This window comes from Oryctolagus cuniculus, chromosome 7 (assembly GCF_051225735.1).
Source record: "Oryctolagus cuniculus isolate XC-2025 breed Fujian yellow rabbit chromosome 7, ASM5122573v1, whole genome shotgun sequence".
Classification (NCBI taxonomy): Eukaryota; Metazoa; Chordata; class Mammalia; order Lagomorpha; family Leporidae; genus Oryctolagus; species Oryctolagus cuniculus.
In genome coordinates, this window is record NC_142873.1 from 8,687,291 (window position 1) to 8,703,014 (window position 15,724).

Sequence of the window (15,724 nt, forward strand, 5' to 3'; positions counted from 1 at the left end):
GTGATGCCAGCATCCATAGAGGCACAGGTTCAATTCCCAGCAGCTCCACTTCAGATCCAGCTCGCGGCTGATGCACCTGGCAAAGCAGCAGGAGATAGTCCAAGTCCTTGGGTTCCTGCACCCATGCGGGAGACCTGGATGGAGTTCCTGGCTTCTGGCTGGCCCAGTCCTGGCTGTTGCAGCCATTTTTGGGATGTGAGCCAGCATACAGAAGATCTTGATCTCTCTCTGTCTCTCCCTTTCTCTGTAACTCTGCCTTTCAAATAAATAAATCTTCAACAAAAAAATTGAAAAGATCCGCCAAGAGTTACAGAAAATACACAAGTGACAATACAGCCTGTTTCCATACTAAATACCACATGAACCACAATGGGTTCCCAGTGACAGTCATAACATATCACAATGTTTTGTAATTATTGCTCTGCTTAATAATCATCAAACAGTCTAAGTATACTTCATTCTTTTTAGATAGGGGAAAGTTCCCATTGTTTGAAACTGTAAAAGGGATAACAACTCTACACTAAGAAGAACTTTGTGCTGTCAATGACCACATTAGAGACACTGTGGTGAAAGCCAAGGTAAACCATATCAGGACAAAAAACAGCAAGGGGTATCCATTTATCAGTTACTTTGTGAAACCCAGCACATCGACACCTAATTCTTCCACAACTAGTTATCTGAGTGAACTTCGCCGTACATGCTAGGCACCGTGCTGGGCTTCGGAATACACGCACTAAAACTCACCAGCACTACTTGGACCCCACATGCAAAAATACTCTATTCCTTCCCCTGCTCTGCTTCTCCCACAGAGTTCCCATCGCAGCTAACGGCTATCCACCTTTTCAGTTGCTCAGCTTACAAGGTTTGCAATCACGTGGCCACAACTGTGGCACAATGGGTTAAGCTGCCACAGGCTGCGCCAATATCCCATGTGAGTCCAAGTTCAAGTCCCAGCTGCTCTGCTTCTGATCCAACTCCCTGCTGATGTATCTGGAAAAGCACGGAAGAAAGCCCAAGTGCTTAGAACCCTGCTACCCTCAGGAAAACCCAGATGGAGCTCCTGGCTCCTGGCTCGGTCCAGCCCCAGCCATTGCAGCTGTTTGGGGAGTGAACCGGCGGACAGATCTCATTCTCTCTAAATACATAAATCTTTAAAAAAGAATTTTTGGAATTGTATGTGACTCCTTTCTTGCTCTCACATGACATCTAATACAATGAGAAATCCTGCTGGTATTGCCTTCAAAACTGAAGCTGGGGGGAGGGCATTGACCCTAGCAGTTAGAACACCAGTTAGGATGCCCATATCCCATATTGAGTACCTGGCTCCCAATGCAGAGCCTGGGAGGCAGCAGTGACTGTTCCAGTAACTGAGTGCCTGCCACCCATGTGGGAGACCTAGACTGACTGTTCTCAGCTCCCGGGCTTGGCCTAACCTAGTCCTAGATGTTTTGGGCATCTGGGGCGTGAGACAGTGGGAAAGCTCTCTCACTTGCTGTGTCTAAAAGTAAATAACAATTAAAAATTGTTTTTAGCTTTTAAAAATTTTTATTTATTTGAAAGGTAGAGTTACAAACAGAGCAAGAGACAGAGAGAGAGGTCTTCCATCAATGGTTTACTCCCAAAATGGCCACAATCTGCCAGAGCTGGGCCGATCTGAAGCCAGGAGCTTCTTCTGGGTTTCCCACCTGGGTGCAGGGGCCCAAGCACTTGGGCCACAGTCCACTGCTTTCCCAGGCTGGATTGGAAGTGGAGCAGCTGGGACTCAAACTGGAGACCATATGGAACACCAGCGCTGAAGGCAGAGGCTTAGCCTACTACGCCATAGCAACGGTCCCATAGTTAGAAATTAATGTATCCAGAATCTATCCATTTCTCACTCACTCCCTGGACTACCACCGTCTTGTCACTACCAGTATATTCCACCTGGGTTACTTCATTTCACTCAACTACTAACTGATTCCAATTCTCCTGCGCTTGCTCACTGCTTACTCACTAGTCAGACTGTGACTCCTCTGTTCTCAACTCGTCAATGCTTTCCGTGTTGGAGAACGCACCCAAACCCCGAAATCCTTACAGGCCCTCCACGGTCGGCCTTGTTCCGTTCACTTCCTACTGCTCTTCTCCGAGCTTGCTTCCGTCTGGCCCCTGGCTTCCTGGCTCTGGCCTGAACACAGGTATACTCCCGCCGCAAGATGTTTCAGTGGCTCTTCCCTTCCATGACATTTCACTCAGATGTCACCCTGTCAGTATGGCCTTCTCTGAGTGAGGAGAGCAAGAGGAGCTGGGGTCTGACAGCACCGCCCTGCACGGCCCACTGCACGCAGGAGACCTCTCAGCATGACGAGACTGCGTGATGGCTCTGGGGCTGGCCCCTGTGGAGCTCAGTGTCACCATGCAAACCCCCCTTTCCATACACTGCCAGTCCCTTCCCCTTTCACACAGCACAAACTGCAGTTCTGCAACTAGAACGAGCGCCAGGTAAGCAATCTCCAAAATGGGGTTGGATTGCATCTCTGGGATGACCTTTAGTTAATTATAATATTATTATCATAAAATAACCATGGCTGACATTCCCCCTGCCATCATGCACCTGATGCTATGACACTTCCAAGATTTCCAAAAATGGGCAGCACTGGAGCCCTGCCCCACGCTCTACCTCTCTGAACGTTCAAAGAAGCCCTGCCCTAGACACCACCTCCTATGATGCCAGGTAGTATGAGAAGACAGCCCCACCTCGCAGCCTGCAGCTTGCTCTCTCGAGTTTGCCAGCACTCCTTCTCAAACGTGTACTTTCACTTTCAATAAATCTTGCTTTCCTGCTCACCTTTATCTATGTCTTGTCCTTGAACTCCTTCTCACGTGGAGTCAAGGACCTGCGCCAAGCCTGGCCAGGGGCCACCGCAACACGACCCTTACTTAAAGAACATCTATTCCTAACAACACCCCCACATCCCACCTACATCCTGCATGATTTACTCTCCACAGCAATTACTGCCACCAAATATATTGTATAATGTATCATGTCCACGTGTATTATCGAAGGATTTGTTTTGTCCACTAAGTGAAACCAGATTAGTGCTTCTATGTAAGAGAGTCTCATCAAAGGTGGCTGCCACACTTACAGAAGACGCCCAGGGGCAGAATCTCACACAAAACTATGGAGTCGGGTAAAGTTTGAATTCAACAAGCATTTAGACAGGAAAAGCAGCAGTTCTTACTCATGACTCAGTGTGCAAGGGCAAGTTAATAACGTATTCATCTGTACTGAAAAGGAACTCCTGTCTCCATACGGGACTGCTAAAACCAAGTCACCTTCTAAAAAACCCATGTCACTTGACAAAAGGAGAAAACAGAACGAGACATATGACACAAATGTATGTCAAAAGATATTAAAAGATATTCACAGGCCAAACACTACTATCTATTTCTCAAATATACAAAGAAATAAAAACAGGATAAAAGTCATTTTGAGGCTAATGGATTAACGTGAAAATCCTTTTTTATCCTCCACTCTCCATTTTTGATTTTTTTTTATTAAGTCAAAAGACCTTAACTTCCTTCCTTAGCTGTTTCTTCCCACTCCCCTTTTGTTCTCACAAAACTGAGGGTCAATTTCCCGTACAATCCGTCTGCACAGGATATACACTTGAACGCCATCCTACCCACTTGCACCAAACAAAAGGAAAACTTGTCCCTAGGAAAAAACATCCCAACATTTTCCTGAGGCCAAGAATGAACAAGTATTGGCTCACGCAGAGTAAAGAACTAAATGGGAAAGAACACGCTAAGGAGTGACGGCGAGCACAGAATTAGACTAAAGCCCCAGGGAAGGACCAGTAAATGTCACGGCGGTCACAGCGTCACCCCACGGGCCCAGTCGACGCCACTCTCCTCTTCAGTTAAGACAGACACGATGACTAAGATATACGGTCCCCGCCCGAAGCCCGCAAGTGTGCAGGCTGGGAATGTTTTATTTTTGAACAACGTGAACTGTTATATATTAGGTAACTGAGACAGCAAGTTAACTAATCTTCCACTAACTGCTGCCATAGATCATGGGTCTGAGAAAACAACACTCCGATTTTTACTTATTTCTGGTGTCTCTTTAAAGGACCCATGTGGCAGAGATACATGATAACAAGTATAAAAGATATTTTTATTATTTTTCCTATTGTTACATTTGCAGAATAAAACAGAAATAAAGAAAACAGAAATAACAGCTTGTAAAAATAAATTATTATGATGAAACAAGTTTAAGCCAAGAGTAATAAACTTTAAACTCAAATTCAGAGATACTTCCTAAACTTACTGTTTCATTTTATTAAAAACACTTATCACCAATTAGTCATTCAAGAACTTTTGTCAGTTTAATTAGATGTTTGTCATATAGTAGTTGGAAAAAAACAAAAGATATAATTTTTACTTCAGGCACTTTTAAGTATTTTATAAACTCTTATCTTGCCAGAATTCTACTTTATATGACTGCATATTCTCCAAGAAGTTAATAATTTTTAGTATGCTTTAAAAGTTGTATAAAATGAATCAGTCAACAGTTCTCAATACAGCTTAAGTTCTGCACTTCAATCAATACATATCCTAATGGCAGAGACTAGTAGTTATACATTTATTCCACTCAGTCAGTACTTGCTGAGGCTCTGCTACAGAATGCCAGCCACACAGCATCCAGACCTTCACTGACGGAGGTGAGCGCGACAATGCTGACAGACAAGATGGATTTCCTCACGCCCTCATTCACACCTGCCCGCTGTGGTCGGCCACCCCGCACGGGCCCCTCTGAGCCATACCTGGTGCGTCGCGCAGAGCAGGCTCCGAGGCTCTGCTGCTCAGGCAGCAAAGTGCCAGGTCCTGAGCTCTGCCGTAATTACGGGGTGGAAGCAGCACTGTCCCGAGGACCATATCTCCGCCCAGAAGCACACAGGGTACACTGTCCTAGGTAAGAAGAAGTCCTAGGATTCCACTCCCTGACATGCACCACCCGTGCCCGCCCCATGTACTCACACACTCAGGGCCAGAGGGAGCCAATGAGGGGATGAGCACTCACAACGCCCCAAGTGGGCGGAGAGCAACCTAAGGAAAATTCTGGTCAGCAGCAAGTCTCAGCCAGAATGCAGTTACTCCAACAACTCCAGAAACATTTTCAGAATACGTATAAATAAAATGAACACACATGTAACAAACAAATAGCTTAATATAACAAGACTATTCAAGGGTCAGTACATAAACATGGCTTTCATTCCCAGGAAGACGACGATGTGAGACCGGAGAGCAAAGCTCCCTTGGAGAAGACCTGTACACAACAAAACAACAAATACTGTGAGAGAGGAAGATGCCTCACACACAACTCATCTTTTACATCACCTACATGAATTCAAGAAGCCACAAAGCCCAAGTCAATGTCATAGTTACCATCTGATTCATAAGCACCGACAGACGCCAGAAAATAACTTTTCACTAATATTGTGGCTCCATAGCTAAGTAAAGGTCAGAGCAAGGCACAACAGTGTTGAAATTATGAGTATTAAACCTTTTGAAAACAAAAGCCTTTGGACGAGTGTTTAGCCTAGCTGTTAAAATGCCTACACCTCATACTGAGCACCCGGGTTCAGTATCTGGCTCTGGCTCCTGACTCCAGCTTCCTGCTGATGCAGACCCTGGGAGGCAGCAGTGATGGCTCAGGTGACTGGGTTCCTGAGTTCCAGGTTCTGTAGCCTCCACCACTGCAGACCTTTGTCAATCAGTGGAAGTGGGAGGGATCTCTCTCTCTCTCTCTCTCTGCTTCTCAAATAAATAAATATAAATAAAAGCTTAATTGTTTTTAATATCTAAGAACAAAGCTGAGTAACAATACAAACCTAAAAATGAAGATACCTTATGAGAATTAAACTAATAACATTACAAATAATAGATGGCCTCGGTGGTGTGACCTATAAAAATAACACAAGAGTGTAAACATATAGCTGAGAATATTCATTGATTCAATTAGCATTTATTAAGCACCTACTATGTACTAGCTACTGCTTGAGGCCAATAAAGTGAATGTGGCTGGATTACAGGACAGCAGAACTGAAGCAGTCTTCAATAAAGTTGAAACATAAAATTATAATCTGCTTAATTATAATTCTTATTAGAAAAAGAATGACATTGGTATAGGCGATTTTTACCAGTTTAAAAAAAAAAGTTTATGCTTTCAGTAACCATTATAAAGCCAGTACTGTCAACACTGTAAGAAAAGTAAGAATTAAGGAATGACTAAAAGTTACCTCATTTAATGACTCAGAATCTCAAATACCACGTTGAATTTCTCTTTCTCTGGATTATAAAAAAATGTATGGGAAAGGATCTCCACTATCCATATTCTACCCACATGTGCATCCTATACCATAGGACTTACTAATAAACCCGCTAAACTAAATGATAAAATTACATTTAAGTGCTCTCACATTATAACTAAGAGTACAGAGGAAATAAATGAATAATGAGAATGTGGTACAGACATACAATGGGATATTTTCAGGCAATAAAAGGAAGGAAATTTTGATATACTCATGAGCTACAACACAGATGAGTTGGAAACACTAAGTGAAATAAGCCAGACACAAACAGGAAAATATATGATTCTACTTGTATAAAATATCTAGAATTTTCTAGTTCTAGAATCTAGTTCTACAAATGGATGGTTGTTCAACATTGTAAATATCTTATGCTATAAATTATATACCTAAAATAATTAAAATGGTAAAGTTTGTCATATATATATTTTACTATAAGAAAAAAGTTGTAGAGATATCCTAAGACATTTTGTTAAATGGGTTATATCTATCATTATTTACCTCATTTGAGATTAAAATTGAGAAATTTTAACAAGTTAACAGCAGTAGAGATGCTGTAATTCAAACCAGCACTCTGATATGGAATGCCAGCATCCCGAGTGATGGCTTAACCCTCTGTGCCACAAAGCCAGTCCCTTACAATACTTATTCTCAAGTAAGAAAAACTTGCTAATGTAAATCATGTATTTTTATTTAAAAAAAACCCCACTTTTCAAAAAAGAATGAAGAGATAAGAGCAACTGTCACTTTTTGTAAATCTCTTGTAACAGGCTGAAGCAGGGAAGTGTGCTACTCCAATGAAGGTGGTACTTAACCCAGGGCGAGCGGCAGAGGGAACTCTAGGCTGAGCAGGGTGGCAGGAGGACCAGGGCGAGCGGCAGAGGGAACTCTAGGCTGAGCAGGGTGGCAGGAGGACCGGGACGAGCGGCAGAGGGAACTCTAGGCTGAGCAGGGTGGCAGAAGGTGGGGGCAAAAATCCTCACAGGGCAGAATCTGGCGCATGGAAGAAATGGAAAGTGTGGCTACTGTTCAGGAGGTCAGAAGAGGAATATGAGAAAAAGGCAAGGTAGACACTGTCCAGATCAGGAATCAGAATTCTACTCTACCTACAAGGGAAATCCAGTACAATGATTTCGTAAGACCGCTACAGGGCTGGAGTTGCGGGGCAGCACGTTAAGCGGCTGCCTGAGACGCCAACATCCCATTTTGGAGTCCCTGGTTCAAGTCCTGGCTACTCCACCTCATATCCAGCTTTCTGCTGCTGCACCTGGGAGACAGCAGACAATGGCCCAAGTACTTGATTCCTGCCACTCACGTAGGAGTTCAGATGGAATTTTCCTGGCTCCAGGTGTCATCATCTCTCTCGCTCTCTCTCCCTCTCTGTCATTCTGCCTTTCTAATAAAACTCTAAAAAGAGTAAAAAGGATCTCTACTGTGTGAAAACAAATTACATGGAATAAAGTATACAGTAGTTCAGGAATGGCATCATGTTAGCTTGGAACTGGAGGGCAGCAGTAGAGAAAAAACAGAGGAGGAACTTAACGACACAGTTTGGAGATGGAATTCTTGGAGACTAGCTGGAGGCAGCCTGAGAGAGGGAGAAAATAAAGAATGGCCACTAGGAAATGGCTAGCCATGTAATTCCCTCAGAAGCAAGGAGTGCATCCTAAGCTCCGTGGACAAGTCAGTTTGCGAGGTGAAACTGAACACTCCGAAGGCTGGAGCTCCGAGAAGACACTGGGCAGCGGTCATCTGCGCTTTGATGCTACGTTAACCGTGGCTCCGATGAGAGCATTTAGGGAGACAGCAATCAGGTCACACTTACAGGAGAAAATCATTTCAATCACTGCACATTTCTTTTTTTCAGATGTATTTATTTGAAAGGCAGAGTTAGAGAGAAAGTGGCAGACATTGTTCACTGCTGGTTCACTGGTTCACTCCTGAAATGGCCTTACAGGCCAGGGCTGGGCCAGGCTGAAGCCAGGGGCTAGAGTTTCTTTCGGTTCTCCCAAGAGCCCAAGCTCTTGGACTATCTTTTGCCAGTGTTCCCAGGCAGATTAGCAGGAGCTGGATTGGAGGTGGAGCAGCCGAGACTCAACCTGGCACCCATATGGAATGCCGGCACTGCAGGCAGCAGTTTAACCTGCAGCACCATGGCCCAGGCCCCCGCTGCAGATTTCTAGTTTGAAACCACGGAGTCTAGAAAGTAGAAAAAAATAAATGCCAGGAAGAGGAAAAAAGTGTCAGCCCTAAATTCAACCTTCATAATAAGGACATTCTCAGCTGAAGGAGAGAACTGTTGACAGAGACCTGCTCTAGAAGAATCGCTGGAGGAAGCTCCTCAGACAGAATGGAAATGCACAGGAGGGAAACCCTCCCACTCAGAACAGAGGAGGGGCTACGACCACGGCCACGCCCTGGGCACCACAACAGACTGCTCTCCCTGAGCTCTTCCATGTATCGGATAGCTGGAGGCAGAAAGGATAAAACCGACTGTACAGGCCAATCTAGGTAAGTCATTTCTAACAGCCGTAATGGGAAGATGGGAAAGCAACAGAACTACAGGAGAGTTCCCACATCTCACTGAAAGAAGTAAAATACAAATCCAACTGAGTGTGGAAAGTTCTGGATGTATATGGAAATTCCCAGAGCAGCCACTGTGAAACCTAAGCCAAGAGGCATAGCCAAAGACAAAGTAGATAAACTATATGGGATACTAAAAGCAGTGTTGAGGGGCCAGGCGCCCAGACTAGTTGTTAAGATGCCACATTCCATATCAGAGTGCCTGGCTCCGTTTCTGACCCCAGCTTCCTGCTAATACACACCCTCAGGGGCAGCAGTGATGATTCAAGTACTTGGGTCTCCACCACCACCTAGGCAACTTGGGTTGTGTTTCCAGCTCCCAGATTCAGTCTGCTCCAGCCAGCCCCAGCCATTGCTAGCATTTCAACAATTAACCAGGGGCAGGCGCTGTGGCATGGGTGGGTTAAGCCACCATATGTAGTATCGGCGCCCCATATGGGTACAGGTTTGAGTCTCAGCCATTCCACTTCTGACCCAGCTCCCTGCTAATCTGCCTGGGAAAGCAACAGAAGATGGTCCAGGTGCTTGTGCCAAGGCACCCACATGGGAGATCTAGATGAAGCTCTTGGCTCTGGCCTGGCCCAGCCCCAGCCATTACAGCCATTTGGGGAATGAACCAGAGAATGGAAGATCTCTATCTCTTCCTCTCTCTCTGTAATTCTGACTTTCAAATAAATAAATCACTCTTCGGGAAAAAAAATTAACCAGTGGATGGAAGATCTCTGTCCATGTCTGTCTGCATCTATCTCTCTGCCTTTAAATAATAATTTAAAACAAAAATTACTAACAACATGAAGTGCTAATTGGGATGTGACCAAATGAAACTCTCATACATTGTTGGATGAAATGGAAATAGTAGTTACCTTGGAGAATTTGGCAGTTTCTTAGAAAGTAAAACATATACTTACTATGACCCAGGAACCCCATTCATTTATTTATCCTATAAAAATGAAAATATGTTCACACAAAGAGCTGCAACATGTTTATAGCAGCTCTATTCAAATTATTATTCAAAATTATCCAAAACTGAAAACAACTGAAATGTCCCTCAACAGGTGAATGAATGAATAAACAAACTGTGGTACCTCTATGCAATGAATACTTCTCACCAATAGAGAGGAACAAAGTATTGCTATCTCAAACTATCCGTAAATACAATAACTAGGATGAATCTCAAAAGCATTATGAGTTTCCCAAAAAGCCAGTGACGTTTCCCCAAAAAAGGCAATCGCTGTGATTACCAGGGTTGAGGAAGGCAAGACAACACAGTGAGTTTTACGGGGTGGGGGACACGGCTGTGGTTTCAGTGTGTCCCCAAAGGGCTCGTGCACTGGGAAGCTGGGCCTTGGTGGTGGGGTCACTGGCCCCTCCCGCCTTGCTCTGGCTTCCTGTCTTTTTTTTGTTTTTTTGACAGGCAGAGTGGACAGTGAGAGAGACAGAGAGAAAGGTCTTCCTTTTGCTGCTGGTTCACCCTCCAATGGCCGCCGCGCTGCGGCCGGCGCACCGCACTGATCTGAAGCCAGGAGCCAGGTACTTTTCCTGGTCTCCCATGGGGTGCAGGGCCCAAGCACTTGGGCCATCCTCCACTGCACTCCCTGGCCACAGCAGAGAGCTGGCCTGGAAGAGGGGCAACTGGGACAGAATCCAGCGCCCCGACCGGGACTAGAACCCGGAGTGCCCGCGCCGCAAGGTGGAGGATTAGCCTAGTGAGCCGAGGCACCGGCCTTGGCTTCCTGTCTTGCCATGGAACTTCCTTCTCTGGCAAGAGCTCCCACGCTGTGACGTCATCCTCCACGAGGATTTCATCAGCCAAGCAGACGCCAGCACGATGCTCTCTCTGTCAATCTCCCGAGCTCTGAGCTCAGTAAGCACCCAGTCTCAGGCATCTCATTATAGCAATGAAAGAGACTAACAGATACAATACATTGATTTAGTTTAAAAAATTCTTACGTTTGAGACTTCTTGCCACAAAACATAAGAGGTACAACAGCATATTTTCTCTTTCTCCACACCAGATTCTCAGCTTTTTAAATTAAACATTTAATTTTTTTTAAAAAAAAATTTATTTGTATTTATTGGAAAGGCAGAGAGCCAGACAGATCTTCCATCTACTGTTTCACTCCCCAAATGCTTACAACAGCTGAGGCTAGGGCAGATTGAAGCCAGGAGCCCAGGACACAAGCCAGGTCTCTCACAGGGATGGCAGGGACCCAAAGGACTTGAGCCATCACTTGCTACCGCTCAGGGTGCACTGGAGTAGCAAGCTGCAGTCCGAAGTGGAGCCAGGACTCAAACTCAGATATGGGAAGCAGGCATCCCACATGGCCTTTTACTGCTGTGCCAAATGCCCACTACAACTATTTTTCCTCATCCTCACTACACTAAACTCGGGGTCCAGACCCAGCAAAGTGCTGCAGTTCACAGAATGACCACCCCCACAGGCAGGCTGGGAGGTCCTCCGGCGAGCCCACATTGCTTACGAAAATATGTCCCAGAGCTACATAAAATACCTTCTCTGAGAGGATCTTTAGCAAACAGTTTCTCCACCTCATTCATTTCCAGTGAACCTTCAGAAGCCAGCACGCTGGAGAGAAGCCCAGGTGGCACATTCCCTGTTTCAGGTCAGGGAGTCTGCTTCAGAGGAATCCGGGCTGACCAGAGAGAAGAGGCGGCTGGAAGTGTGTGAATAAACAAGGTGAGACCCCTGTGGGCAACTGACAGGCATTCGGAGTCCTCACAGGAAGCAGCAGGCAGTGATCCTGATTGGTGACAGGCAGCAGCACACGGACTGCGCTACTTCCCCAACACTGGGCTGCAAGGCTCCCCAGGGAACTGCTGGAGCCCAAGAGGGCATTTACAAACCTGCGGCAGAAAACTGACCTAACAGGGTGAGGTGCTGGCGATGGAGGGGAACAGAGACAGATTCAAGAAAGCTTCAGAGCAGACTTGAAACTGTCTGGGAATAAAGGAAACAGATGTTAAATCTGATCTGGAACAAACGGAATATAAAGTAACATTCCGACAGCATTATAGAAAGAGTTACAACAACAGGAGAACATATGAGGCAGGTGCTCTGAGAACACAAATCCAGATGTTATCAACATGGCTCAGTAATTCATACAAAAGAAAAGAAAACTATTAACATCACATCAAAAATATTTATCAATTGAAAAGTGGCAATAATTACAGGGTCTTCTATTCAGTTTCTGAAATACTCCGTGACGCAAAATACTGTATTAGCAGGTGGTGGTAGAATCATCGGGGTTTCTATCCTTGTTCCTTTTTTTGTTTTCAATCTATATATCCTCCTAGGTGAAGTTACTCAAATGCATTCCTTTCAGCTATGAACTCTAGGCTGCCAGTTCCTGTACTGGTTTCCTGTGGCTGCTATAACCAACGATAAACCAGACAGCTTAAATCAAGAGAAATGCATTCTTACAGTCCTGGAGGCCAGAAGTCCGAAATCAACACCAGGGGGTCAAAATCAAGGTGTCGGCAGGGCAACAGCTCCCTTTGGAGGCTCTGAGGGAGAATCCATCTCTCCACTTCACAGTTCTAGTGGCTGACAACAATCTTTGGCTTCTGACCACATCACTTCAGTCTTCAAAGCCAGCATCTTTCTATTTCTCTCGGCTCCATCTTAACATCGGCTCCCCTGTGTGTGTTAAGTCTCCCTCTTAAACATGTGATGACATGCGGGGCCCACTCAATCCAGGATAAGCTCCCAATCACACCTACAAAGACTATACCACCACCTTTCCCCCCAACACACACAGGAAGTAGTATTCACAGGTCCCAGCAATTAAGGCATGGACAGCTGGAGAGAGCCACATTTGGCCTACCACAGCGTCCAAATCGCACCAACAAAGAACACTTTTCCAAGTAACACATCACTTGATTCCTATAGCCTATGGACATTTGGATGCCCTAGAAGCTACAAAAACTCATTTTGTTTCTATTTCTGGCTCATTTTCTTTTTGTTTTGTGTTCATGAGTATGTGTGTGTATATGTGTACATGTGTTGTTGCTGTGGTGGTGGTTTATTGAAGGCATCCAAACCCAAAACCCAATCATCTTTCTAGATTACTCTTTCTTCTCTAATTCCCTAACAAATTCTACCTCTTAAGTCTCTCAAATCAATCTTATCTCCTCCATCCATCACAGGAGGTATTTACATTGTACAGAGAGGACTTGTACAGAGAGGACTCTTTAAATAGACAGCCATCATTCAACAATGTGATCACTGATCATATTCATCACCGTACCTTGCATTTAGCAGGCATTCAAGTATTTTTTTTTTTAAGTTTTTTTTTTTTTTTTTTTGAAAGGCAGTGATGGAGAGAGGGAGGAGGAGATACAGATCTTAGAATCACTGGTTCACGCTCCAAATGGCCTCAATGGCCAGGGCTGGACCACCCTGGTCTCCCACATGAGTGGCAGGGGTTCAAGTACTTGAGCCATCTTGTGCTACCTTCCTAGGCACATTAGCAAAGAGCTGGATCAGAAGCAGAGCAGCTAGGACTCAAACTGGCAGTCCAGTGTGGGACGCCAGCATTGGATGAAGGGGCTTCATCCTCTGTGCCAAACTGCTGGCCCCTTAGGTACTTTTGATATCACAATTCATGATAGTTATGGCCTGTGCCCTGAAGAATAGACATCATTACCACCAGCCGACATAGGCTTGGGAATGTCAAGTCATTTACTCAAGACCCAGAGCTAGCTGGTGAAACCAGGATGCAAAACCTTAGGTCTTATCTAACTCCAAAGCCCATGCTCTTTGCAATATATCCAGCTAATGCAATAGAGTGGTACAAAAGAACAGAACAAGTTCATTTTATTTTTTTACTTTCTAGGGAAGAATTTGAAGACAGCTCATCTCCCAAAGTGAGCTGATCATGATTCACCTGCTCACACAGAGGACGGCATTTAAGAGTCATACCTAAGAGACTCACCAATCTGATATGCATGCGTGCTTACCAACCAGTCTGCTCCATCAAAGGAAGCTGGACACGTCTGTCATTTACCCCCAGCAGCAATCACACCCTTTTCCGGAGCTGATGCCCAGTAAGTCAGAGTTGTTTTTAAATGTATATAGGTCATGCTAGAACTAAGAATCCATAAAAAGTATCACTAGACAATGTTTATCTCTTCTTGGAAAAACAACTCTGATCAAAAATGGAACAGTGTCTTTCCTTTTGAGTTTTCCTCAAAGAGTGAGCTAAACAAAGTCTTCCTTTATCACATGGCTCATCTCACAAACATCTTGCCAAAAAAGGTAATGTATGTGTGGCTATTCACTGGAAACATTTCTCTGAGCTCCAACCTTTCTCTAATCTTATTCCGTCAGGACACCTATCACTGCCTTGTAGATAACTTGGTGAGATAACAATCCTTCCATGTGATGCAAAAAAACAAATTTTTTTAAAAAGCTGATCCTTCTGTTTCAGACCTGATGAATATGATGAATATGATCAGTGATGTTAATGTTAATATGACGCTGAAATGTTACTATGAATATGATGAATATGATCAGTGATCACATTGTTGAATGATGGCTATCTATTTAAAGAGTCCTCTCTGTACATGGCTAGATGAATCCTTTCCAATCTGTAAAGAGGTATGTCTCCGTATGTACACATGGGTATATACATGGGTACTGGCTGCACAGTTTCCTGCTGGTTGAATTCAGGTATTTCCAATTGACAGCCCCCAGATAACCTCTTTCATCTCAAATCCTTAGAGCCTGGCATTCAAGATCATTTTATCTCTTAATTCACAGATATGGTCTGTAATACTTCTCCACAAGTAGGGGCATACATCTAGTAAAACAGAGAACACATGAAGATCACCAGCTGCTGGTGAAGGAACAGTAAGTGGTTCTACTCAAGATACTGGATAGGAGCCTGTGCTGTGGTGTAGCAGGTAAGGCTGCCGCCTGCAATGTCAGCATCCCATATGGGCGCTGCTTTGAGTCCTGGCTGGGGAGTGAACCAGTGGATGGAAGACCTCTCTCTCTCTGTCTCTACCTCTCGCTGTAACTCTTTCAAAATAAATAAATCTTAAAAAGAAAAAAGAAAAAAAAGAAACAAGGATAAGGACTTAAAAACAAAGAATTTTTTTTAAAGATTTATTTATTTATTTGAAAGTCAGAGTTACACACAGAGAGAAGGAGAGGCAGAGAGAAAGGGTTCTTCCATCTGCTGGTTCACTCCCCAGATGGCTGCAATGGACGGAGCTTGCACCAATCCAAAGCCAGGAGCTTCCTCCGGGTCTCCCACATGGCTGCAGGGGCCCAAGGACTTGGGCCGTCCTCTGCTGCCTTCCCAGGCCACAGCAGAGAGCTGGATTGGAAGTGGAGAAGCCGGGACTCAAAGCAGTGCCCATATGGGATGCTGGCACTGCAGGTGGCGGCCCTACCTGCTATGCCACAGCGCCAGCCCCTGAAGAACATTTTTAAAAAGAGAAGGATTTAACAAGCTATATAACCTATCAAAATAAGAGTTAATGTATTTTTATTTATTTATTTTTGACACGCAGAGTGGATAGTAAGAGAGAGAGACAGAAAGGTCTTGCTTTGCTGTTGGTTCACCCTCCAATGGCCGCCGCGGCTGGCGCGCTGGGCCGGCGCACCGCGCTGATCTGAAGCCAGGAGCTTATTCTGGTCTCTCATGGGGTACAGGGCCCAAGCACTTGGGCCATCCTCCACTGCACTCCCAGGCCATAGCAGAGAGCTGGCCTGGAAGAGGGGCAACCGGGACAGAATCTGGTGCCCCGACCGGGACTAGAACCCG

General features: G+C 44.9%; 1 protein-coding gene across 9 annotated transcripts in view; it reads right to left on the minus strand.

The window, feature by feature from the left end:
- ABL2 (ABL proto-oncogene 2, non-receptor tyrosine kinase) overlaps positions 1–15,724 on the minus strand; it is a 110,895-nt gene that overhangs the window by 22,777 nt on the left and 72,394 nt on the right. For 4 of the 9 annotated variants that reach the window (XM_002715005.6, XM_002715004.6, XM_089299451.1 and 1 more), the window contains exon 1: positions 4,806–5,020. The exons of the other annotated variants lie outside the window; for them this stretch is intronic. In XM_002715005.6, the coding sequence (XP_002715051.3) occupies positions 4,806–4,917 (112 nt within the window). In that variant the 5' untranslated portion in view covers positions 4,918–5,020. Of the gene's footprint in view, positions 1–4,805; positions 5,021–15,724 lie in introns of those variants that run through there. 9 annotated transcript variants of the gene reach the window in all.